The sequence below is a fragment of the Tursiops truncatus genome, chromosome 3 (genome assembly GCF_011762595.2).
Source record: "Tursiops truncatus isolate mTurTru1 chromosome 3, mTurTru1.mat.Y, whole genome shotgun sequence".
Taxonomy (NCBI): Eukaryota; Metazoa; Chordata; class Mammalia; order Artiodactyla; family Delphinidae; genus Tursiops; species Tursiops truncatus.
The window spans coordinates 50,883,047-50,910,405 of record NC_047036.1 but is presented as its reverse complement, the minus strand read 5'-3'; the positions used below and the strand labels follow the sequence as shown (position 1 = coordinate 50,910,405).

General features: G+C 40.5%; 1 protein-coding gene and 1 long non-coding RNA gene across 3 annotated transcripts in view; one reads left to right on the top strand and one right to left on the bottom strand.

Moving 5' to 3' along the window:
• The window catches only part of RGS7BP (regulator of G protein signaling 7 binding protein), a 121,585-nt gene extending 107,682 nt beyond the window's left edge, over nt 1–13,903 (bottom strand). For both annotated transcript variants that reach the window (XM_019929984.2, XM_019929985.3), the window contains exons 1-2: nt 13,037–13,903; nt 11,958–12,124 (exon numbers count right to left, since the gene is read on the bottom strand). In XM_019929984.2, the coding sequence (XP_019785543.1) occupies nt 11,958–12,124; nt 13,037–13,201 (332 nt within the window). In that variant the 5' untranslated portion in view covers nt 13,202–13,903. The remainder of the gene's footprint in view (nt 1–11,957; nt 12,125–13,036) is intronic.
• Nucleotides 1–27,359, top strand: part of LOC141278282 (uncharacterized) — a 247,517-nt gene that overhangs the window by 71,594 nt on the left and 148,564 nt on the right. The gene's annotated exons all lie outside the window — the stretch shown is intronic.

Sequence of the window (27,359 nt, the reverse complement as noted above, 5' to 3'; positions counted from 1 at the left end):
ACAGGCTCCGGACGCGCAGGCCCAGCGGCCATGGCTCACGGGCCCAGCCGCTCCGCGGTATGTGGGATCTTGCCGGACCGGGGCACGAACCTGTGTCCCCTGCATCGGCAGGTGGACTCTCAACCACTGTGCCACCAGGGAAGCCCTTCAATGTTTAATGAAGGAATGGATGGACCAATAAACCAAGAAGGAAATGGGCAGGAAGGAGAGGTAGATGCTAGGGCATGTCCTCCCACTACTTTCTCCCCCTCTAGCACCCCTTTGCTCACTTCTCACATCCAAGCTCCCTACACTTCCTGTCTCCCCAATCTTGCTAAAGTTCTCCTAACCTAGGCCTCAGGAAGCATCACTTTGGCTTACAGATTGGGAAATTTTTGTCCTCACTAGACAGCTGGTATGGAGAGAGATATATGTAAATCAGATCATGAAGCTTGTAGCCAAGAAAGCCACAAGACACAGTCCTGGTCAACAAGATGTTCATGGAAGTTGTCGTGTGAGGCTTCTGAGAAAGCTCTTTTAAAAGGGACACAATTGTCTTATGTTTTTGCCTTGCGTCCTTCCTACTTGCTGGGAGCATGGACAGAATTTCTGGAGGTGAAGCAGCAATCTTGGGACCTAGAGGAAAAGGCCTGATTATAGAAATCTCAGGCCTGATATCTTTAAACTGTGAAGCAATGTGTGCTATCCCCTATCCCTGGGTTTATAATTATGTGAGAAAATAAACCTTTATGTATGGATGCCACTAAAATCTGGTCTATGTTACTTACAGCTGAAGACAATTCCAAACTGAAAATCTAGTCTCCTTTCTTTTCTTCAGACCTGCCAAGGTCACTTCATTTTAGGACTTTTACACTTGCTATACCTTCTACCTGAAATGTTTTTCTCTTAGATGATCACATGACTATCCCTTCTCAAAGTCAGATATCAAGTTAGAACGTCACCTTCTCAGATGTCACCACGTTGCATCCATCATTCTTTAATAATACTATCCAATTTTATTTTCTTCATTGCTTTTATCACTCTCTGAAATGCTCTATCCTTTGCATGTTTCTTTTTGTCTTTGTTCATTCAGGCTGCTATAACAAAATACCACAGACTGGGTGGCTTAAAAACAACAGAAATTTATTTCTCACAGTTTTGGAGGCTGGGAAGTCTGAGATCAAGGCACAAGCTTGGTCATGTTTTGTGAGAGCCTTCTCCCTGGTTCATAGCCAGTGTCCTCCTTCTGCGTCCACACATGGTGGAAGGGGTGAGGGATATTTCTGGAGCCTTTTTTTATTAGCGCACTAATCCCATTCATGAGGGCTCCACCCTCATGGCTTCAGTACCTCCCAAAGGCTCACCTACCGGTATCATCACATTGGGCATTAGGATTTCAACATCCACATTTTGTGGGAACACAAATCTTCAGACCATAGCACTTCTTGATTATCTTCACCATGAATGCAGGGCCCTTCTCTATTTCAGAACTGCTATGTCTCCAGCACCTAGAAAAGCATGTGGCATATGGTGGGTGCTCTATGAATAGGTTCCCAGAAAGGAAGATGACTTCCAGAGTTGGAAATGAATATATTTCCCTATCGAATATACTGTCATATGTGTTGAATAGGTTTATAATTTAGGAAATTATGGATTAAATACCATTTATGTACTGACTACTGGATATAACATTGTTTACATGATATAATGAATTTCAAGTTCAATTTCTTTTAATAAACTCATAATCTTGATCACAGATCATCTTATCCCCATATCCAGAAAACCCTGCCTCCCTCCCTTTTATTCCTGTTATAGCTCATCAGATTTTAACTCCTTGATGGAATTTTTTTCCTTGATTTAAAAGAAAGTTTAAATTTATTTTTTAAAAGAAGAGTTCCACTCAATCTCTGGTAGGTTTTTAAAAATTGATTTCTTGAGTGACACTACTTATCCTCCTTACAGGCCCTATCTTATTTCACATCCTGCTTTGTGAAAATTATACTCAAGCCCTTTCAAAGGCACCTTGCCTGACTTCCTGTCCTCCCAAGTTGTTCCTGAACCTCTAATCTTTTCCATGGGTCCATTTAAAAACAGCAAAATTTTCTTAATCCCTTTGGGACCCTTCCATCTGCTCTGAATTTCAGTGCGAGGAGCATGGCAGGCAATGAGACTGCAAATAAGACCTTGACATTTAAGAGAGTAAATTATTTCTTTTAATAGCTAGAACGTGCTTTTTCATATAAAAACCATAGATGTAGACTCATAGACTAGGGCCATCCTATTACACACCCGTAAGGAATAAAAAGCAGACTAGTTCGAGTAAGTAAAGCATTTACAAGTTAAATGGTAAAAGTTAAGTCCGGGAATACAGGTTGGGGACAGAGATCGTTAGTTGTTTCCCAATATCTGCTCTCTCTCTTTTCCTTAGTAATAAAGTCCTCCTTTTTTTTTAAGGTGGCAGTGATAAAAGAATACATTTCCTAGTCTCTCTTGTAGTTAGATGTGACCATATGATGCAGTTCTGGAAGAAGTTTTGTTTGGGTCTGCTTAAAAAGAGCAGACCCAGCTGGGAAGTGTGGCTTTCCCCCTTCATCCTTTCTTCCAGTCTGGAACTGGGACTCATGGCTGCAGCTCCTATAATAATCTCACATCATAAAGTCAGATTGAGGATGGAAGACATAAACAAAGAGTGGGTGACAGAAATGCTGACTTCCTGGAGCCAGCACACCGGTTCCGAATTGGCCATTCTAGGGCTTCTTTTCTGTGAGAGAATAAACACTGGTGTCTTTGAATTTTTTGTTCAGTGTAGGCAAATGTAATCCATTTTTATACAAATGCTCACTTGGGGAGTTTTAAAAAATGTCCCAATGCCCAGGCTGCCTCCCAGATCATTTAAATCAGAAACTCTAGGGATAGAATTCAAACATCGACAATTTTTTTAAGTTTTCTGGGTGATTGCAGTGTGCAGCCCAGGTTGAGAATCACTGCTTCAGGCTGACAGACCTCATATTTAGCAAGTTCAAGAATCTCCTGGGGGATGGGGTGGTGCATGTTAAAAAAATTGGATTTTCAGGGCTCATTCCCCAGAATTTTGGTTCTTTCGGTCCGAGGGCACCCCAGGTGATTCTGAGACAGGCAATGCAGGGAACACATGTGAAGAAACACTGCTTTAGGCAATGGGGCATCTTTGGAAGTTTTAAAGCAAAGTGACAAGATCAGAGGAGAGTGTTAGGAGGATTAGTCTGGATCTAGTGAATAAATTGAAAAGAAGAGGTGAGAGACTGGTGGTAAGGAGAACAACTGGGAGGTACTACAATAGTTGATGGCCTGAGGGGACATGATTCTGAACTAAGTGGGTGGCTACAGAAATGGGGGAGAAAGGGGAAGATACAATAGACACTGAAAAAGATAAAATACTACAGGACTTACTAACTGACAGAATAAGACCGAGGGGGACTTTAAGATACTTAGTTTTAGTGACTGAATAATACCCTAGGGGTTTGATGACTTCTGGGTTAGTATGTACTTCCCCCTTTTGCTCGAACTCAGTTAAATTGCTGTAGATTATTAGTTTACTGTTTATCTACACCTGCAAATGTAATTTTTGTTAACCTGATTGTATCATAGAGTTTTCCATTAGATTGGAAACATTATTTGCTAAATCAACGCTTCTATTTAAAGGTTTAGACACATTATCCTAGCAAGGGTCTATTTCACAAATTTTAGTATTTGTTTATAAATATATCTAAATATATGTATATGCACAAGCAATATACATATGTGTAAATATGTGTATAGACAAGCAATTGAATGTTTTTCATGAGATTTTTACTTTTTAAAAAACGTCATGTCTTCTAGAGCAGAGGAAGTAAATGAACTGACTGGTGGTTTAGTTACTGCTCCGGAGCTTGCTGTATGTAGATCTCTTTTTGGATGAGACACATCTAAACTTGCAAGGGCTAAAAGTTTAAAGAATGGTTTTTTAAAAATGACCTCAATAGAAAATGGTTATTTAACTATTCACTAAAAAGCCACCAAGCAGATGTTAGGGTGATATTTTATCAAATAATCTCAAACATGATTACCTTCTGAGTAATTCTGAAATACACACTGCCCACTGATTCCTTATGATAAGGAACACCTATGCCTCAGAAAACAATCTTAAGTGTGCTCTTCAAGTCCTCTCATTTAAAAACCAATATTGGTTTTATAGTTACAAACCAGAAAGAAATAACAGTCAAATGTAATAGAAATATAAAATGTAAGCTAATGTATTTGCTCCTTTTTTACTAAAGTGTGTGTCTGTGTCAAGACACAGTTTCTTTTTTTCCTCTTATTGAACTACAGTTGATTTTTTCAACATTTTCTATTTTATTGTTTTTTAAAAGTATTTATGTATGTATTTATTTATTTATTGGCTGAGTTGGGTCTCCGTTGGTGCGCGCAGGCTTTCTCTAGCTGTGGCGAATGGGGGCTACTCTTTGTTCCGGTGCGCAGGCTTCTCATTGCGGTGGCTTCTCTTGTTGCGGAACACAGGCTCTAGGCGCACAGGCTCAGTAGATGTGGTGCACGGGCTTAGATGCTCCATGGCATGTGGGATCCTCCTGGACCAGGGCTCAAACCCATGTCCCCTGCATTGGCAGGCAGATTCTTAACCACTGCACCACCAGGGAAGTATAGTTGATTTTTAAATTGAAGTATATAACACAGTGTCTTTTAAGAATAGATTTAAAAATACCAAGTAAACTTAATGAACAAACAAGATGCACATTTCCTCACGATCTTGGCACTTGGTGCAAACATGAATGAAACACAGCCTTGCTCTCTTGTACTTCACGGTATAAATAATAAAGTGATGATGAGTTTCCTAGAGTTTGTTTTAGGTTTAATTTTCCCTCTAATTGGAACATCTATTAGAAAGCTCTAACAAGGTGAAAGTCATTAGATCTGTTTAAAACATAAAAAGGCTAAACTTCAACTGGCAGTGGGAGACCATGTATCTAGATTCCCTATCACGTTTAGTTTGGTTGATAAGAATAGCACATTTCTTTAATTTGGTGTGAGGCAGTCCTTTTTCACTTGCTCCTGAGTATGCTACGGCCCTGAAGCAACAGAATCAGCACCACTGAGGGACCACCACCTAATCACGTCTAGCCATGCAGATCAGAGAAAGTGAACGTCCTACGTGTGGACTGTAGGTGCATCTATGCCTCCTCCTAACATTCTCTTTGGCAATTGGATTTTGCTCCACCTTCAGACAGCAGTAACTAAACTGGTTATAGCAAAGTGCTCACCATATTGGGGATTCTTTGTGAACACATCCATTTCATACAGAAAGCATTCTATTCTATGGTCACAGATCCCACCCCTAATATGAGCTACAGTCTTGCAAATGATAAAACACTGGGTGCTGGGAAGTCTGTGTGCAAAAGTGTTGAGAAAGTATGTAGATAGTGTTGGGCAAAACACCATCCCCACTGGGCGAAACAAACAACCCACAATGTGTATTCTACTGCAGATGGGTGAAGGGAATTTGCTATGGGTGGAACTTTCTTCTACCCACCCCCCAAATTCATATGTTGAAGCTCTGACACCCAGCATCTCAGAATGTGACATTATTTGGAAATAGGTTGGTGCAGATGTGATTAGTTAAGTTAGCATGAGGTCATACTGGTACAGTAGAGTGGGCCCCTAATTCAGTAAGACTGGTGTCCTTATAAAAAGGGAAAATATGGACACACACTCACACAGAAGAACATGTGAAGATGGAGGCAGAGATATTTCAACAAGCCAAGAAACACCAAGATTGCTAGCAAACCACTAGAAGCTAGAGACAGGAACAGACTCGTCCTCCCAGCCCTCAGGAGGAACCAACCCTGCCTTACCTTGGTCTTGGACTTCTAGCCTCGAGAACTGTGAGACGAGAACTTTCTGCTGTTTAAGCTACTCGGTTTGTGGTGCTCTGTTACTACAGCCCTAGAAAACTGACACAGAATTGTGCTCCCATCATTACCTCAGATGGATAGCATATTCTTTTGGTGCAGATATAACTCACCTTTCACTATTTGACCAGTGAGAGTTAAAATTTAAAAACCCAAACACCTGTAATAGGAAGGAAACATAAAGGACAGTGTAGGTGGCTTGGCATGCTTGCCAACCAGGCTTATTTTACTATACCTCAGGCCTCCTCCATCATGCGGATTAAAGAAAGCTGAGTGAGCCGCCTCCATGGTCAACAAATACTCCTTCCGTTCTCTACCACCCCACGTAATTGCTGCAGTCTCAGCCGAAGTGCTGAGAGGAAGCATCACTGACTAAGCTGCAGTTCTGTATTCTCTCTCTCCCATTTCAACATCCTAGCAAACACGACAGGGAATGGACAGAAAGGGGGACTGGAAAATACAGAGCAGAAGAGTCAAATAAGAATCAAACAAAACTAAAATAGACCAAAAAACGAGAAGAAAAAACACAAGGAGAGATGCAAGGAGAAAGGAAACACAGGCGTGGTTGGCCAGGAAAGTAATTGCTGAAAGGAAAAACCTAAAATCTGCGGGTATGGATCCCTAGGATAATCATTCTGTTGTTCCCGGAAGCCATTAGGAGATTAAGATTCTCCTTGTGATCGTAGTATGTTCACATCCTGACAAATTATTTCTGGACTTCAATCATCAAACTTCCTGCACGTGCTGATTTTTTCATAGCTCAGTTCTGTAAACAAAATCTATGTGACTCTACACGAATTAACATAGAACACTAGAATGATGAAGCCGGACAACTCAGAAATCATTCAGTTATTGAGGTGTACAGAGAATTTAATAGTCTTGTCCAATGGCATAAGCTTTGTCCACATAGCTTATACCAGAGCTAGGCCAAAAGATTTTGTAAATATTATGATTTATGAAGAATCTAGGTTGATGTATACCAAGGAAGTATTTCTAAACTTAACTACTTTTGAACTTTCACATCTCCATATTGCTTTTAAGATATTATAGAAGAGGCCTTTTGGTAGCCATCTGGGAAGTTTCAACCTAGAAAATTCCTCAGAACATAATGTAAGAAACCAAAGTAAACAAAAATTTATTTCAGCTAAAATATTTATTTGAAAAATATTTGAGGGGCAGATTTTTTTTAATATAAATGTACCTTGACCACCTGAATTTTAAATTTCTTATTAGTAATTACAGTTACACTAATCTGAACTTAATAATAGCATTTGCTGTGTGCTAGGCAGTCTTCTAAGCGCTTCCTGTATGTTACTTTACTCAATCCTCAGGATGCTGTATGGTTTGGTCCCATTATTTATTAGCCCTATTTTGCTGATTCAGAAATTGAGGCAGAGAGAGACAGCATCTTTGCCCAAGGTCACACTATTTATGAGTGGTAAGGCTGAGATTTGAACACTGGCAGTCTAGCGCCAAAGTCTAAATACTTAACCTCTGTGCCGCACTGCCGTTTACCACCCTATGAAGCAATTTGCAATATCAGTACACATGTATCCCTAGTAAGTGGTAAAAACAGGATTTTATCTGGGTCTAATCTGATTTAGAGTCAATGCTCTTTCCCACGACAGCTATATTGCCTCTCACATTAGCATACTCAAACCTCACTTTCACTCTAATCAGCAGTCACTAACAGAAGGTCATGGTGTGAATATCCAGTGCAACCAAGGTACCACATCAGCAAAGGAAAAGGACTCCTAATAACCAGCCCACCACCACAGCATAAACTCCTGGGGTTTGCTGGAGGTTATTGGTTCTTCTGGGCCCTCCTAGCTTATATGCTGTATTCTTTCTCTCTTCACTCTCAGGAGATGGTGTGGTTGATAGAACAGGCACTAGACCAGAGAGCATGAAACCTGGATTCTAGTCTTAGAGCAGCCTGGGACTGGCAGAATACCCCTGTCAGGGTAGGCATCACCCACCTGGCTCCCTAAATCCTCTCAACTACCCCAGGAGTGAGCATGACAACTAGTTTACAGATAAGGGAGTTGAGACTTAGAGAGTAAGTAATTCCATCAAGGTCAGCACAGATGGTATTCAGCTCCGGTTTGCCTGACTGTAAAATCCTCATGTACACTCGACCAAGCTGTCACTTTAAATCCTCCAAATCTCAGATTCCTCAAACATAAAACAAGGATATTTTGCTAAATCAGTACTCTCTGTATCATGGAGCCCTAGGGATTCTTCAAAGATGTCTCAGAAGTCATTTTTGGAGGGAAGTTCAAGGAGACAGGGTCCAGACAACTGCCTACCCCTGCACACACACATACACAGAAACATTGAGCAGTGCCCCTCTTAGCTTTAATGCCTAGGAGAGGATCAGCATGGTGAAGGTATAATAACTGTGGTAAATCAAGCCATTCAGAGGAGACTTTGGATTCAGCTGCCTGGCTCTGCCCAGAAAACATCCAATGCCTTTGAAAGAAAAGGCTGTACCTGAACTTCTGCTGATCTAAACACAATTTGAGAAAGTGTTTCAGTTGTATCTGTGAAGATGGCCTTCTTACCCAGGGTCAGCTAGTGAGAAACACAGTCCAAGTTTTCTTCTCTTGTGTTCACCATTCCTTGAGGGTTTCAACTGGTCAGGGATGAAAGGGATGTAGCATTTGTGGCTTAATTCTTTTTTTTTTTTTTTTAACTTTTAACCCAAACTGTATTTTATTATATTTAGACATCATCCATTGTAAGAAACACCACTGTTTTATGTACCATTAGGAATGAAAAGATGCTGCCACTCAATATGATGCATCATCCATTGTAAAATGAACTGTAAATTCAGAGACATTAAAATGTTAAAGACCTTAGGGATGATGAAATTGTGGGTCTCAATAGAGAGGTCTCACAATGCCATGGGCTACCTGTGTGGTTTAATCCAACTCTGTTTTTGCTCTTCCTCTCTGTTTATCTTGCCTCATTTTCCTTTTACCCTGTCCACTTTCAACACTGCCTTCTTCCTCTGGCCCCAGAGCCAGGTGGTAGAGAAGAAAGGAGTGGTCTGTGTTGGTAAGAAATGAGACAATTCATTTACTCCTTCAAGTCCTGCCTTTCCCCCCACCTGTATTCCTACAAAGAACAACGCATTGGTGCTTAGATGACCACTATCAGGCAGGCATCTTGATGAATGCACAGAGAGTCAAGATTTACTTTATCCCATCCTTGTAGCTCGTATCCCTTTTGCTAAAAGCTACATATGTAGAAAAGAATAAAGCCAATGAAAGTCAAGTGATGAGTTCATCATACCTTTTTGATGGTGATCATACCTTTCTAAAAACATTTATTGAGGTATCCTTTACATACCATAAAATTCACTCATTTTAAGTGTGCAATTCATTGATTTTCAGAAAACATACAGTTGTACAAGCGTCACCACAATTCAAATTTGAATCATTTCCATTACCCCAAAAAGATACCTCAAGCTCATTTGCACTCACACCCTGTTCCCACTCCAAGCCCTAGGCAACCACTAATCTTTCTGTTTCTTATAGATTTGCTTTCTCTGAGCATTTCATATATATGGAATCATATAATACTTGGTATTTTGTGACTGGCTTCTTTCATTTTGTGTACTCTTTTGGAGGTTCATCTATACATTAGCACATCTCAGTACTTTGTTTTTTTTACGTGACACCTTTTTGAATGGCAGCATTATATGGAGGAAATTTCACAGATTTCAGAAGCATGCAAATCTGGGGCCAAATCAAAGTTGTACCACTTCTTAGTTGTGTGTCTTTGGGCAATTTCCTTAACCTCTCTAAGACCCATTTGTAGAATAAGGATACTAATCCCTCCCTCAGAGGATTATTCTATCAACTAAATCGATTTTGCCAGCAAACAATGGGCAGTCAAGAAATCTAGTCTTTCTGTCTACATTCCCCAGGAATCACTGTTTTCTTACCCCTGCATTAAATTGTAAATTGAATCCTACCGCCTCCCTACCAGCCTTCACATGAAGCTTGAAATGAGAGCCCACATAACTAGCAATATCAGGAATGGAATTCCGCCAAGGGGAATCACATCCTTCATTAATGGAGCCCAGATGGTGAGGATCTAAAGGCATTTCCTTCAATATTGCTGTCATTTTTTAGAAAGAAGGTTAAACTGTATTTCATTGTTATTTTAAGGAGGAAAATGTTTCGAATTGTATTCTAGAACATTCTACAGAGTTGGCCTTACTTTTGCAAGCCTCTAAGAACAACGTATTTTCCCACTAATTCTTATAAAACTGCCCCCAATAACATCAACTCTCAGATAACATGTAAGTAAGTAGTAAAGGGCTATAACCCCCTGAATTCATAAAATTCACCTCAAATCCTCAAAACTCAACTTTTAGCCAATAGTTTCAGACTCTTTCTTTCCTAAACCTTTAGAAGAACCTGAATTTCATGTGTGTAGCAGAATAGACTAAATTGAACTCCTTGTTCATTTCTCCAGTCCATTTTTTCTCATTAGAACATATCAATTTGAGTTCCAAGTTAAAGGAACTCTGGATATAAGCACACCATGCACTCTTGGACACAGAGTTTACATAGACGCAGTTCCTTAGCCCTGAGCCCTCTTTTTCCTTCTGAATCATTGTTTCTCCACAGTTTTCAGTCCACCATGATTCCCTTTTGTGTTTCTGATTGTTTTTCTCTCTTCTTCTCTGAGATTTATCACAGCTGCATTTCTTCCCCAAATTCCTTAAACACTTAATTCCTTTCCACCTCCTAGATTCACTCCCAGATTTACTTCCTATTAAGTATAGTATAACAGTTAAAACAGAAAAGGATAATACTTTTCAATATTTCTACTAAATTAAATAGGTTTGCAACATATTTTATGTATCTCTCACTTCAAGGAGGTTAGCACAAGTGAATCATTTTTCATCATGTAAAATGTCTGTTGTCAAATGTAGACTAGTTATTAAGAGAGGCGACATATGGCTTTCTATCCTTTATATACTAATAATTGTCACTATATATATTAATGGCATTAAAGATAACAAAGAGTGACTCTTTCAAAAAAGTAAATTAGATATAATTCCTACAAGTGATCAATCTGCAACATTATCAGGAGAGTCTGACTAACTAGAACTTCTACTGTGATAAAACCATACTCACGAAGACAAATAGATAAAAGCTATATCCAGACCGAATCAAACACTTAAATCAATGTATCTGCATAAGGAGTCCTGTGTTTCCTTGCTCTCTGTACTTATCTGAAAATAGGAACTGTTAACAAAATCCAGGACTAACTTTTCTCCCACTATTGAGAGATCGGGAAGGAGTGAGTGCGGTCTCAGGAGAGAAGCTTTCACTCACTGTCTTATCACCTAAAATAGGCATGAGAATCCATAAATGTGATAAAAAGAAATAAAAATAATTGGGGGGGGGCACAAAAAGCTTAAATTTAGTTAGATTTGTGAATTTCCCCAATCTTTAAAAAGATTTCCTCCTGTTAAAACTTCCCTTTCATACACTACAGTGAAGAGAGTAATTTATATCCAAGACTTTATTTTAGGGAATTTATTTTAAATGATATCATAGGAATTTATCTCATGGTGTAAATAGTTTAGTAAATCTGGGATTCAGCAAAGATTTTTCCCCTACTGCACAGGGCTTTTGTGCAGTAGATGTTTAGCAGCAGATGACAAATTAATCTTGAGGCATGATGATTTAACTTCAGTTTGGTGCCCAAACATTCTGCAAAAACATCTTAAGCCCCAAATTCCAACATGTGGCCAGCATATTGAAAGTTAATTTAAAAAAAAAATCACTTAATAACCCAAATATTCAATACATATATAAGAATCACACAACTTTTGGATAATAATTTGGTCTACAGTCTGTTCATAGCTCTCTAGAAAATCCTGATCTCGGAGTGATTGGTTAAAACCTCACATTTGCAGAGGACATCTCTCAGGCCTCAGTCACCATAAATATCTGCCCGCATGCACACATCATGTATATGAATTACCAAATAATGCCAAGAGTCTCCTACCCCGAGATGGCAGCAAGTTTTTGGTGTGCCTGGCGGGCCATTTCACAGCCTTTGGTTCTTGTCTTGTGCATTTCTCCCCTGAGTGAGGGGCAGCTGACAGAGACGTCCCCGATAGAAATGACCAATTCTCGGTACAGGGCCACTTGCGTGTTGAACTCTTGGACAAGCTGGAAAAGAGAGCGAGTTTCTTTCGTAAGACACTGATCAGGAAGTTTCCTATTTTGCGTTACCTAAACAGAGGCTTTCGCTGACCCCTGAGCCACCTCCCCAAATCTCCTGCTAAAGAGCCTACAGATTGTTTAAAGATTGGGGCACAAAGATGTAAGTTCTCTTCATCCAAAGCAAGTGTTTATTTTTCATCGGTAAGTCTCGTCATGGAAGCTCTGTTTCCAGACCTACTTGCCGCCACCCGTTCAGACTCAGTTTCTGAAGAGCCAGAGCATATTTGGAGAGCTACCATGCCACTCCCAGGTAACTAGAGAGTGATGCTGGGAACTCTCGCATAGAAGTCTCCCCTCTACCACAGCTGGGATGTGGATTTGAATTGGCCTGGGGATAAAGGCCAAAGGTGGGTTATATTAGGCAAACCATTCACCTCCTGCCGGACCACTGAACCGCTCCGGCCGGGCTCCGAGCTTGACGGGAAGACTGGCTACAGCCTCTGAGCTGGAACCTTCGTCCCCTCCGCAGAGCCCCGTGCACTCTATTTGGGTTTGTTTGCTACTGTCTCCCCACAAAGCAGCACTCTTACCTACTCAGCCCCTCCCTCCCTGGTGAGCCAGCCAGTTCACCGTGTCTTTCCTATCTGCCGTTCTCCGAGGGGGTAGAGGCACGACCTACAGCCGCTGACCCCAAGACCCTTTCCGCGGCACTTCTTGGCGGGGCCAATACGACCCGGTGTCACCCCGAATCTGGGGGACTGCAGATTTAAAAATAGTGCATGTGCACGTGACCGGCATGGAGGAGCTGAGGGTGGCGGAGTTCCTGGCACTCAGGCAAAAGATTAACGTACACGATTCCCCCCACCTCTCCAAAAAAAACAAAAACAAAAAACAAAAGGAGGCGCATTTTCCACCTACCATCTTGCAATCGTCCAGGGCTCGTTGGGTTTTGTGGGCGCTCTCGGAGCCGCTGCCCCTGCGCTCCCAATCCCGGCTCTGCAGCGGGGGCTTGCTGATCTGGAAGATTGAGGAGCGGGTGGACCGGCTGGGGCGCTTTTTGCGCCCATTCGGTGCAGAACTCATGCATACACATCCACCAAGCCGAAGCCGCTGGTGCAGTGCGCCCCGGCGCGGGCGGCCAGGTAGTTGCCCTGCGCGCCGCCTCCAAGCAGCCGGAGACGGGACCCGAGGCGCGGCGCTCACAGGCTTGGGACTGGCTGCGCGGGTGGGTAACCTTCAGCTTGAAGGAGAGCCGGGGAAGCGCTGGCTGTGCCGTGCAGCATCGCTTCCACTAGCAGTGAGGAAGGAGCTCGGTCAAGTTCTGCTCAGCAGCACTGCCGGCCCTGTCCCGGGAGCTGGACGCTGGCGCGGGCTCGCACTGTCTTCCGCTCGGCATGGATCGCAAGGCTGGGCGAGAAGGAACACGCCGCCCGGCGGTTCCTAGTTTCCATTCAGATGGGTGAGCAGCTTTCAAAGCCTGCGCTGCCAGGTGGAGGGGAGGGCGGGCAGGGGGAGATTGTCGCTCTAGCCTCGGGTGTCTTCCCGCAGCGGCTCTCCGTTCGTCTATCTCCTCCCTCCCCCGTCACCAGGCCTGGAAGGGCTGGCAGTCCCCGAAGCAGGCAGTTGGTCGTTGTCTTGATTCTTCGTCTCCACGGGGCTCATCTGTTTGAGGATCCCTAATGAATCCGTGGCGGGACTGGCAGACGCAGGGAATCGGTCCGGCTGACGTTGTTCGCGGCCCCGCACATTGATAGGACAGGAATACTAATGTGATCCGTCCATACAACCCCCTTCCCCCTCCAGGGTTTATGCACTTATCCAATCAAATCCCCGGGAACATCAATTGCAATATTACTTCATCTGCTCTATTATTAGAAACGAAAAGTGTCATCAGAGTGGAGCACATTGCCACATGCTGGGACATAAACACGGATTTCAGATCAACCAGTGTGAGCTTGAGGCCCTCACCTTCCAACACATTCCGGGGCCACAGATTAGTAAAGCCCAACGAGGAGGGAGTGAGGTTTTTGCCTCAAAAGGAAGATCTCTTGATAACAGTTTTTAAAAATAGCTTTGTTTCCGGGAGTTTTGTCGTTGTGGTGGTGTTTTTGTTTTTGTCTATGTTCACCATGTGCCGGGAGAGAAACCTGCAGCAGTGGGGGCAGAATGCAAGAGGGCTTCAGTCAAACTGGTCCTCAACCCATCCCATCCCATCTTAACGAGTCAAGCTCCTGGTTTGAGATTCCAGAATCTCAGGACCCAGCTCTGAGAGTTTCCCAATAGAGATTTGAACAAATGAGAGCCAACAGGCCTCCCTGGACACTCAAAATGACTCAACTCTCCTTTATGGGACATCAGTGACCCAGAGGCCAATGGAGGTGGCCCAGGATAGTAGGGAAGATGACTGTGTGAAAGGGGGCCCTGGGGGGTGAGTTCCTTGGCCATTTAAGTTCACCCTGACCATTGGCATCCTAAGATTCTTGTGGAAGGAAGAGAGGCAGCATGGGCATTCAACTCCAATGCTCTGAGAATGCTTGTTCCCATGCATGAATGGTTTGTTTGGAGGGGACAGATAAAGAAGTCTGCCACAGGGGAACGACTTATGTGTTGCAGAGCCTAATGAAGAACAAAAAGGAGGTTTCTGGTCAATCTCTTAAGGGGTTATAGAGAGGGAGAGCCAGAAATAGCCAGAAAGGCTAACACCCTAAGGAGACATTTCTAGAAATTTTTTACAAGGCAGGTGAATATAATGGGGTAGTATAATAAGAAAGATATTTGGTCTTTGTCCTCAGTTCCTGGCACAGAGTTCCTAAATCCCTTGTAATTTCCCTAGTGATAAGGGTGATAGGAGCCCCTTGTCACCAGAAAGACCAAGACTTGATTAGGCATTTGGAACTTTCAGGCCCCCCCCCCCCCCACCAACTTCCTCAGAAGGGAGAGAGGCTGGAGACTGATTTAATCATGAATAGCCAATAGTGTGACCAATCATGCCTACATAATGAAACCTCCATAATGAAACCTCCTTAAAAACCCCTAAACAATGGGGTTCAGGGAGCTTCTGGGTTGGTGAAGACATAGGTTTGCTGGGAGGTTGGCATACTCAGAGAGGGGGCATGGCATCTCCCCCTCCCCCCTCCCATACCCTACGCATCTCTTTCTGAGTTGTATTCTTTATAATAAGCTGGTAAGTAAAGTGGTTTCCCAAGTGCTGTGAATCATGCTACCAAATCTGAGAGGCATTTGTGGGAACCCCCGAATTTGTAGCCAAGTTGAACAGAAGTATAGGTAATCTGGGGATTTTATACTTGTGACTGGTCTCTGCAGTGAGGGCAGATTTGTGGGTCTGAGCCCTTAAACATGTGGGGCCTGACGCTAACTCCAGGTATTGAGTTGTAGGACACCCAGTTGGTGTTGGAGAGTTGGAGAAATAGTGTTGAAAAAGATACCATGTATTTGGTTGGGGAGGAAAAAACCCTAACCAGGGGATATCTGAATGGATATTCACCTGCATTTGCATAGTGCTTCACAAAAGATTGAGTAAGTTTTCCCTAAGGACAAGTGGGGGAGAGAAGCATCAGCTCCCACCCCAGACCTTGGTGTGCTATTATCCTCCAGGAGTTTAGATGGTAGGGAGACCAGGGTGAAGGGCTCTTCTGTTGGCTGAGTCTCCCCAAATGTAGGAAGATAAGGAGGTTAACTCTTAGCCAACTCTGACTGTTCCTTTTTCCCTCAGTCTCAAATTTCTCTCTACCTCATGTGTGTAGGGAGGAGAGGTCGAAGAACACATCAGGTGGTTTGGTGAAATTTTCTGGGATTTGGTGAGTGGTTGGGATGCTGAGGGAAGGTATAGGGAGGCGAAGGAAGGATGGATAATACTCATTTGTAAGTTAAGTCTTGTGATATAGACCCTTGTGTTACCACTAACTACCTCTCTCCCCACTACCAAACTTAAAAGTCTGCTCCAACCCAAGGTTGGTGGTGCTTTGGAAAATTAAAGGAAAAGGGACTGCATTTTACATGTGTGTGGACCTAGGATAGAGAAAACAGCACACTGGAGGTGAGTCTTCTGGAAATCTTTTGTCACCACTCTGCTGTTTCATCCCCTGTCCCTGCAGGGAAATACTGCCACCAGATTTGAGCGTCTCCAAGCTCCTTAGTAGTGGGTTTCTACTTCAGCTACAGCCATCTGGTTTCTACTCCCCGCTTCTTCTGCCTAGAGACCATTTCAACAAATTAAAAGAAAAAAAGGCAACACAATTGCACTGCTCTGTTTCTATGCCATATTTCTTGCAGTAGGTGGGGGAGGAGGGGATAAATGGGTCAAACTCAAGGGCACATCTGAAGGACCACAGATTTGGAAACCTGCTGGGGGATTAAGCAGAAATTGTCATTTGTAGGTGCCCCTTGGTCTTCCCTGATACACAGCCCAAGCCATTTTCTGAGAGGGAAGAAAAATAGCATCAATCCCAGAGCTGTCTCTCTGAGGGACAAATGCTGTAATCAGAATAGCAGCAGGCAGACTTAGTTCCCTCACCTTCCCCCTCATTCAAAACAGCATGAATTTACATTCCTGGGGCTGACTGCCAAATAGAAGGGTGAAGTGCAGTTGGAAATCCCAATAACAAGGGTACATTTTCTGGTTATCTAGACCCAACTTTGGCACAATTCTGTTAATGGGTCCTCTATAGGTAAACAACTTTGACTCAACTCACATCCTAGATTCACTGCAATATAAGATCCACCTTACATTTCATGTTCTCTCTATGGTAATTTTAGAGAAGTTGTTTTGATTTAGAATTGAGAATTTAAAAATTGAGTATAAGTTAAGAGTGAATATGAACAACTGGTAAGTTTCTTCAAATTGGTGCTATCAGGAACCACAGTGCGACCCAGAGATGCACATCTCAAACTGGGCTGTGCAAAAATGGTAAAGGACCTTATCTGTGTGGGTCTGTGACAGAGGCGAAGAAAAATACATTAAGATGCTGAATCCTGAGAAGTTGGAAAGATCTGAAAGGAATAATCAAATTATTTTCTATTAGTGTAAAAAGAGATTAAGTGGGCTTCCCTGGTGGCGCAGTGGTTGAGAGTCCGCCTGCCGATGCCGGGGACACGGGTTTGTGCCCCGGTCCGGGAGGATCCCACATGCCGCGGAGCGGCTGGGCCCGTGAGCCATGGCCGCTGAGCCTGCGCGTCCGGAGCCTGTGCTCTGCAACGAGAGAGGCCACAACAGTGAGAGGCTCGCGTACCGAAAAAAAAGATTAAGTTATTGCAAAGAATTTAGTGAATAAACTATTTAGTAAATGGTTTATTTCCACTAAAACCAGAAAGAAGTACAATATATTGGAATATTTATTAATTTCAAAAATATTTTTGAGCATTTTTATTAGATGCAGTTCCAGGTTTTATTGGTCCTAAAACATATAACTGGGGGCCCTTCTTTAAGAAAAAGAATCAAAATTAGATATATGGTCTTGGGAGGAGCCTATGCAATGAGGTTCCCTGCAGTTAGGTTTTGTTACCTTCATGGTAAATTGCCACATTTGTTGTTTATTATATGCACAGTGGGCATCTGGTGTTTTGCCTCCTCTGATTTTATTCTCCTTTTTCTCATAATAGCATCTTAAATTTCCTTTGAGAAAACCAGTCTTCTTTCCCTTTTTGTCATATGACTCATGGGTGGGCATATGAATCAGATCTGGCCAATAAGAGTACTATCTTCTAGTAGCCACAATGATTGGTTTATTAGTGGGTACGAAATCTAAACTGAAGTAATGAACTTTAGGCCTTGGGACTTTTTCTAGCTCTATTACGTTGAAACATTTGAAATTGCTATTACTCAACCATTTTAGACCTACGTAAATGACAATTTTATATATTTCAACCTAATATTGAGAGTTTCTTTTCCTTGGGTTGCTAGGGGATAAGATGAAAGTCTGCCATTTCTGGTGCCACTCACGATCAACAAACTGCCTGAGAGCCAACCCAGAGAAAATCAGAATGGAGAGATGGAGAAAGATTGATTTTTGCGGGATGGGGGAGGATAATTGACATACAACATTATAGTAGTTTCAGGTGTACAACATACCAATTTGATATTTGTAGGTATTGCAAAATGATCACCAAAATAATCTACAGATCTTCCTCAACTTACAACAATGGAGTTACTTCCCAATAAACCCCTTGTAAGTTGAAAATATGTGAAAATGCATTTAATACACTCAAGCTACTGAACATCATAGCTTAGCCTAGCCTACATTAAACATGCTCAAAACACTTACATTAGCCTACAGTTGGGCAAAATCATCTAACACAAAGCCTATTTTATAATAAACTGTTGAATATCTCATATAATTTATCACATACTGCACTGAAAGTAAAAAACAGGATGGTTGTATGGGTACAGGATGGTTGTAAGTATATTGTTCGTTTACACTTGTGGTAGCGTGGCTGACTGGGAGCTACTGGTGCCCAGCATCACAAGAGAGTATCATACTGCATATCTGCTTGCCTGGAAAAAGTCAAAAAAATTGTATGTCAAACCATTGTAAGTTGGGGACCATCTGTAGTTAACATCTGTCAACATATATAGTTACATATTATTTTTTCTTGTGATGAGAAATTTCAAGATTTATTCTCCTAATGACTTTCAAATGTGCAATATAGTATTATTAACTTTAGTCACCATGCTGTACATTATACCCCCTTGACTTATTTATTTTATAACTGGAAGTTTGTACCTTTTGACTCCCTTTACCCATTTTTCCCACCCCTCTCAATCCCCCCCACTTCTGGCAACCACTTCTCTTTCTGTATGCTTATTTTTTTCTTTTCTTTTCTTTTTTAGATTCCACATATAAGTGAGATTATATGGCATTTGTCTTTTTCTGACTTATTTCACTTAGCATAATGCCCTTGAGGTCCATCCATGTTGTTGCAAATGGCAAGATTTCATCCTTTTTTATGGCTGAATAGTATTGCTTTGTATATATATACCACAATTTCTTTGACCATTCATCTATTGATGAACACATATTGTTTCCATGTCTCAACTATTGTAAATAATTCTGCAATGTACATAGGGATGCATATAACTTTTCTAGTTAGTGTTTTTGTTTTCTTCAGATAAATACCCAAAAGTGGAATTGCTGGATCATATGGTAGTTCTATTTTTAATTTTTTGAGGAAACTCTGTACTGTTTTCCATAGTGGCTGCACCAATTTACATTCCCACCAAGAGTCCACAAATGTTCCATTTTCTCCACATCCTTACCAGCACTTGTAATTTCTTGTCTTTTCCATAGCAGCTGTTCTGACAGGGGTGAGGTTATATCCCATTGTGGTTAAATTTGCATTTCCCTGATAATTAATGATGCTGAGCACCTTTTCATGTACTATTGGCCATCTGTATGTCTTCACTGGAAAAATGTCTATTCAGGTCTCCTGCCCACTTTTAATTGGATTTAAGAAAATAATTAATTTACTTTTTACTATTAAGTTGTATGAGTTCTTTATATATTTTGGATATTAACCTCTTATCAGATATATAATTTACAAATATTTTCTCCCATTCAGTAGGTTGCCTTTTCATTTCGTTGATGGTTTCCATTGCCATGCAGACGATTTTTTAGTCTAATATCATCCCACCTATTTATTTATTTATTTTTGCCTTTGGTTTGGTGTCAAATCTAAAAAATCTTTGCCAAGACAGATAACAAGGAACTTGCTGCCTATGTTTTCTTCTAGGAATTTTATGCTTTCAGGTCTTATGTTCAAATCTTTGATCAATATTGAGTTAATTTTTGGGTATGGTGTAAGATAGTGATCCAGTTTCATTCCTTTGCATGTTTCTGTCCAGTTTTCTCAACAACATTTAATGAAGAGAAACTGTCCGGGTCCCACTGTGTATTCTTGGCTGCTTTGTTGTAAATTAATTTACTATATATGTGTGGGTTTATTTCTGGGCTCTCCATTCTGTTCCATTGATCTATGCATCTGTTTTTATGCCAATAACATACTGTTTTGATTATTATAGCTTTGTAATGTAGTTTGAAATCAGGGAGCATAATGCCTCCAGCTTTGTTTCTTTCTCAAGGTTGCTTTGGCTATTCAAGGTCTTTCATGGTTTCATACAAATTTTAGGATTATTTGTTCTATTTCTGTGAAAAATGCCATTGGAATATTGACAGGGATTGCATTGAATCTATAGATTGCTTTGGGTAGTATGGACACTTCAATGATATAAATTCTTCCAATCCATGAACACAAATTATCTTTCCATTTATTTGTGTCTTCAATTTCTTTTATCAGTGTTTTATAGTTTTCTGTGTATACGTCTTTCATGTCCTTGGTTAAATTTATTGCTAGGTTTTTTATTTTTATTTTTGTTTTGATGCAATTGTAGAAAGGTTGATTCTTAATGATATTATTTGAGCACAGGGATCCAGTTTTGCCTTAAACCAAAGTATTCCTACAATTTAAGTTAGGTGAACCAAATCCCTTTTAAATTAACTCAGTTTGATTTGAGTTACTACCATTTGCAACCAAAAGAGTCCTCATTAATATTATACATAAAGAATAATTGCACACAAGTATAAAATACATCAGATCAATTCATCATTTAGTACTTAGTCAGTGTTCACTATGAATAAGCCACTGTGGCAAAGACCAGAGAGAATGCAGTAAAATTAAAGATATGATTCCTTCTATGGTACTTACACTGGGAGGTGAACATACACACACACACACACACACACACACACACACACACGTGAAATCAAGAAGAACAATAAATATATATTAATGTTATATTCCAATGTGTATAAATACTTTAAGAATTTAGAGATGGGATCAACCTCTCTGTAGGCTGAAGTTATTAGAAAAGACTACATGATAGAGATGCAACCTGAGGTAGGAATATGTAGAATCTGGATAGATGAAGGAGTAGGGAGAGCTCTTCAGGGGTTGGCTAATAGCAAAGGCACAAGAGTGGAGTGGAGTGCACAAAGAGCCTGACCTGAATTGGAGAGAAGGAAGAGAGGCTAGTGTAAGAGTGCTGTGGGTAAGGTCACAGAAGTAGAATAAATGACTCAGTTCCTTTGGTTTAGGAAAAGAAGGAAGATAGTAGGTGAGAAGCAGAGAAAACTTAACAGTTTTCTTTGGTTGACAATAATGTACATGATTTGAGGCCACATTGGGAAGCAGATATACCAAAGGACTAACCTGATGTCTACCACTGACTTCTTATACTTTTAAAGGACTGGATTTGGGGGTTGAACTCCAGTGTTCTGAGGAATTGATGATGCAAATTATGGGCAGAGTGGGAGTTAGTGTTATCTAAACATAAAATGGTTCACATTACTTAGACCTTTTAGAGCAAAACAGAGGAGTTTGATCCTGATACTGGGTTGGGTAAGACCTTGGGCAAAAGAGGACCACTGCCATTTCGTGATTATATGAATTAAAATGAGGCAAGTGATGCTTTAAGAAAATTAATCTGGCAGTGATAGGTAGGATGTATTGGAATGAAGAGGTAGTGAAGCCATTTATTAGGCTATTATCATAATCCAAGTGGACAAGGAGCCTGAGTGTGCCAATAAGAATCAGGGAGAAATTTTAGACTATTTTAAGGTAACAGCATTATCTCAAGAAAGGACTGACTAGAAGATAATAGAAACTATCCAATGTAAAAAGCAACAGCTATTTCAATATCCCATGGAAATAGCAAAACCCATTGGCAATTATCTTTGAAATTTGCATCTAACTTTGACTCTATAGAGCTGTTCCTGTCTTGTATGTACACAGAACATGTACCCATTGGCCAAACTCCAGCCTGCTTTGTCCATGGATTCTACTGTGACCTCTTTCCTATTGACTAGACCTCTTTCCAGCCAACCATGGCTCTGGCCTATGTCTTATCTGCACCTTTCCAAAGCTAAACACTAATCAGTACTGCTTTTTTGGCCCTATTTCCTTTTGCTGGCCCCACCAACCTTACCTGCAGTGGCCACTCCTTCCAACACAACTTGGTTCTTTTGAGGACACTTCTGGACCAGCCAAGTATGCTGAAACACGCACTGGGGAAACACTGCAGTGGACAGGCTATGTCTGCAGAACCAGTTCCTTAACTGTCCTCTGACACAGCTCATTTCTGGCCATTCTATTTGATACTTTGCTTCATTCTCTGGTTTCTCTTTGCTCTCTCATTCTCTCTCTTTCATTCTCTCTCCCCCTCTCTCCCTGTCTCTCTAATAATCACACAACTGACATAAGTGTGACTTTTCCTTGTTCTAAAAAAATACATATTCAGATAAGGATAAAGTCCTCTTTGTTCACCATCCCAGCCTCAGTCCTCTCCTGCCTCCCCAGAAATAATCGTTCTAACCATTTTGCTGTGCAGATCTTCTGTTACACAACTGTTTACTTACATGTCCTTGAAAAAACATGTATTTCATTGTTGTTTATATATGTGTATGTTTTTATAGAAATTATATATTATATGTATCATTCTATAACATGCCTTTCTTTTTTCTATTTTACTGTGTCTTTGCAGAGGCTTCTGTATTAGTGCACATCTGCTTCAATCTTGTACTTCTGTGTGGTATTCTGAATAACAGATACATCACACTTTACTAAACCGTTCTCTAGTTGGGACATTTAGATTATTTCTAATATTTTAATATTATCAATAATGCTGCAGTAAAATTCTTAAGCATGCCCTCTTCTTCATATGCCTTCGTATGTGGGTATATATTTCATTAGTGTATATGAAGAAGTGAAATTGCTGGGTCATAGAGTATACGCATTTACATTTGTAAGAGATACTCTGAAATTTCTTTCCAAGGTGGCTATAACAAATTATATGCATGCTGGCTAATTTTGAGAGTACCTGTTTCCCCACATACTGGTCAGTTTGATATCATTAAACTTTTTCAATTTGTGCCAATTTGACTCTTCATATTGATGCTATATTCTTACCTCTCAGCCTTCCAGTTTCTCTTAGGATTTCACTGATTTAGTCCTTCTTAACATCTCTGAATCTCTGTAGACTGATACTCTATAGCCTGGTAATTATCCCCTCCACACACTTGCGGTACTACCCTCCCACCCATCAGGGTCGCAGAATGCCTGCTCACATAAGTAGTCTTGAGTGGGTGCAGCCCATCTCTGAAAGACAGGGCTTCCAAATTGCTTACTCTTAGGACAACGAGGCAGGGCAGGAGTGAGAGAAAGGAGAAAAAGATGAATTCACACTTCCTAGTCTAAGAAATTGGAAAATGGAGCTTTCCTTAATAGAATTGGGCAGTTGAAGATATTAGGGCTGGAGATGAAAATTTAGAAGTTAGAAGCAAAAGGGGGTCATGGAAGCCTTGAGAATGGATGTGTCTCTAGGAAGAAGTAAGTGTAGAAAGGGAAAAACGCAAAGGGGTGATTAAGTCCCAAGACATGACAGCAGATAAGAGGTGTGATACAGGAAAGAGTCAATAGAGGGATGGAGAAGGGATGGCCAGGAAAACAGAAGAAGAAACCACTGAATGAGGTGTCACAGAGGAAAGGGCAGAGTCACTTTCAGGGAGTGAGCTGCCTGTTGTCCCAGAGATATCAAATAGGAAAGGGATTTAGTAAAATATCTTTTGGCAAGAAGAGGTCAGTGTGTAAATCTAATGAATGGAAGGAGCAAAACCCAAATTGTAAGTGGGCAATGAGGGTAAGAAGTGGAAGAAGCAGGTGGGGACCATAAGCGTGAGGGGAAGGACAGAAATAGGACATTGTTACAGAATGGCACGTTCTGATAAGTGCACGTTTACCTTTTTTTTTTCTTTTTTAACATCTTTATTGGAGTATAATTGCTTTACAATGGTGTGTTAGTTTCTGCTTTATAGCAAAGTGAATCGGCTATACATATACATATATCCCCATATCTCCTCCCTCTTGCATCTCCCTTGCTTCTAGGTGGTCACAAAGCACCAAGCTGATCTCTCTGTGCTATGTGGCTGCTTCCCACTAGCCATTTTACATTTGGTAGTATATATAAGTCCATGCCACTCTCTTACTTCATCCCAGCTTACCCTTCCCCCTCCCCGTGTCCTCAAGTCCATTCTCTATGTCTGTGTCTTTATTCTTGTCCTGCTCCTAGGTTCTTCAGAATCATTTTTAAGATTCCATATATATATATATATATATATATATATATATATACATATGTTAGTATACGGTATTTTTTTTTCCTCTTTCTGACTTACTTCACTCCACTCTGTATGACAGACTCTAGGTCCATCCACCTCACTACAAATAACTCAATTTCGTTTCTTTTTATGGCTGAGTGATATTCCATTCTATATATATGCCATGTCTTCTTCATCCATTCATCTGTCAATGGACACTTAGGTTGCTTCCATGTCTTGACTATTGTAAATAGAGCTGCAGTGAATATTGTGGTACATGACTCTTTTTGAATTATGGTTTTCTCAGGGTATATGCCCAGTAGTGGGATGGCTGGGCCGTATGGTGGTTCTATTATTAGTTTTTTAAGGAACCTCTGTACTGTTCTCCATAGTGGTATATCAATTTACTTTCCCACCAACAGTGTAGGGAGGTTCCTTTTTCTCCACACCCTCTCCAGCATTTATTGTTTCTACATTTTTTGATGATGGCCATTTTGACTGGTGTGAAGTGATACCTCATTGTAGTTTTGATTTGCATTTCTCTAATGATTAGTGATGTTGAGCATCCTTTCATGTGTTTGTTGGCAATCTGTATATCTTCTTTGGAGAAATGTCTATTTAGGTCTTCTGCCCATTTTTGGATTGGGTTTTTGTTTTATTGTTATTAAGCTGCTTGTAAATTTTGGAGATTAATCCTTTGTCCATTGCTTCATTTGCAAATATTTTCTCCCATTCTGAGGGTTGTCTTTTTGTTTTGTTTATGGTTTCCTTTGCTGTGCAAAAGCTTTGAAGTTTTATTAGGTCCCATTTGTTTTTTTTTATTTCCATTTCTCTGGGAGGTGGGTCAAAAAGGATCTTGCTGTAATTTATGTCATAGAGTGTTCTGCCTATGTTTTCCTCTAAGAGTTTTACAGTGTCTGGCTTTACATTTAGGTTTTTAATCCATTTTGAGTTTATTTTTGTATATGGTGTTAGGGAGTGTTCTAATTTCATACTTTTACATGTAGCTGTCCAGTTTTCCCAGCACCACTTATTGAAGAGGCTGTCTTTTCTCCATTGTATATTCTTGCCTCCTTTATCAAAAATAAGGTGACCATATGTGTGTGGGTTTAACTCTGGGCTTTCTATTGTGTTCCATTGATCTATATTTTTGTTTTTGTGCCAGTACCATATTGTCTTGATTACTGTAGTTTTGTAGTATAGTCTGAAGTCTTGGAGCCTGATTCCTCCAGATCCGTTTTTCTTTCTCATGATTGCTTTGGCTATTAGGGGTCTTTTGTGTTTCCATACAAATTGTGAAAATTTTTGTTCTAGTTCTGTGAAAAATGCCATTGGTAATTTGATAGGGATTGCATTGAATCTGCAGATTCCTTTGGATAGTATAGTCATTTCCACAATGTTGATTCTTCCAATCCAAGAACATGGTATATCTCTCCATCTGTTTGTATCCTCTTTAATATCTTTCATCAGTGTCTTGTAGTTTTCTGCATACTGGTCTTTTTTCTCCTTAGGTAGGTTTATTCCTGGGTATTTTATTCTTTTTGTTGCAGTGGTAAATGGGAGTGTTTCCTTAATTTCACTTTCAGATTTTTCATCATTAGTGTATAGGAATGCATGAGATTTCTGTGCATTAATTTTGTATCCTGCTACTTTACCAAATTCATTGATTAGCTCTAGTAGTTTCTGGTAGCATCTTTAGGATTCTCTATGTATAGTATCATGCCATCTGCAAACAGTGACAACTTTACTTCTTCTTTTCTGATTTGGATTCCTTTTATTTTTTTTTTCTTCACTGATTGCTGTGGCTAAAACTTCCAAAACTATGGTGAATAATAGTGGTGAGAGTGGACAACCTTGTCTTGTTCCTGGTCTTAGAGGAAATGGCTTGAGTTTTTCACCATTGAGAACGATGTTGGCTGTGGGTTTTTCATATATGGGCTTTATTATGTTGGGATAAGTTCCCTCTATGCCTACTTTCTGGAGGGTTTTTATCATAAATGGGTGTTGAATTTTGTCAAAAATTCAGTTTTTTCTGCATCTATTGAGATGATCATATGCTTTTTCTCCTTCAATTTGTTAGTATGGTTTATCACATTGATTGATTTGTGTATACTGAAGAATCCTTGCATTCCTGGGATAAACCCCAGTTGATCACGGTGTATGATCCTTTTTTTTTTCTATTTGTCAACAATCAACCTTTCACTCCATTTTATTATTATTTAATTCTATAGAAAAAACAAGTTTTATTACATTCCTTTTTTTAAATGGGGTGGAAACTGTACAAATAAGCATGATCAAACCTCTGTTAGAGCTGGTTAATACTGATTTATTGCCTCAAAGTCTCTCTAGTAGTGTCGAAGAAATTATGTTTAAGGTCCATCTGAAGGAAAAAAGCACTGGAGAGGCAAGAAAGGACTCGGGTAAAAAGTTTCAGAGGACTGTAGGGAGATGGAACTTGCTGCTTAAAAAAATTACATTGAGCTCTGGAGCATCTCCATTTCTTAACACACCTTCCAAAGCATTTATTGGGATAGTTTTACCCATGTTTAAAGGCTCATATTATATGCAATTTGGGGCTTTTATAAATTCAGAAATAAAGTAATATAAAGAGTAGAATATTGAAGTCTTCAGAGTAGGGCTATAAGAGTCTCAATACTGCTAAATAAGTCCCCAAACAAAAATGTTCAGTCCACCCCACCCCAAAACCTATGTGTAATAGGAGAAAATGCACAGCAAGAATAAATAAATCATACACTGAACAGTCTAGAAGCAAAGGCCTGGAATAAATCATACACTGAACAGTCTAGAAGCAAAGAAAAAAAGCAGACAACATACACATACACAAAAGTCTAAGAAGCAGCTATTCTCCTCATGTCTTTAGGTGGGTACCTCTACCCAGTAGATTACAGTTATGAAAACGACTCAGTTGTTTTTTTGTTAAAGTAACAAACTGTTTCCCATCATGCTCCATTTTCTAGAATCTTTCCTTTTTGATTGGTTGATTGGTTTCCTTTTTGATTGGTTGATCAAAAAGCACAAAAAGCAAAGCACATAAACATGCAAGAATGCACACGTGT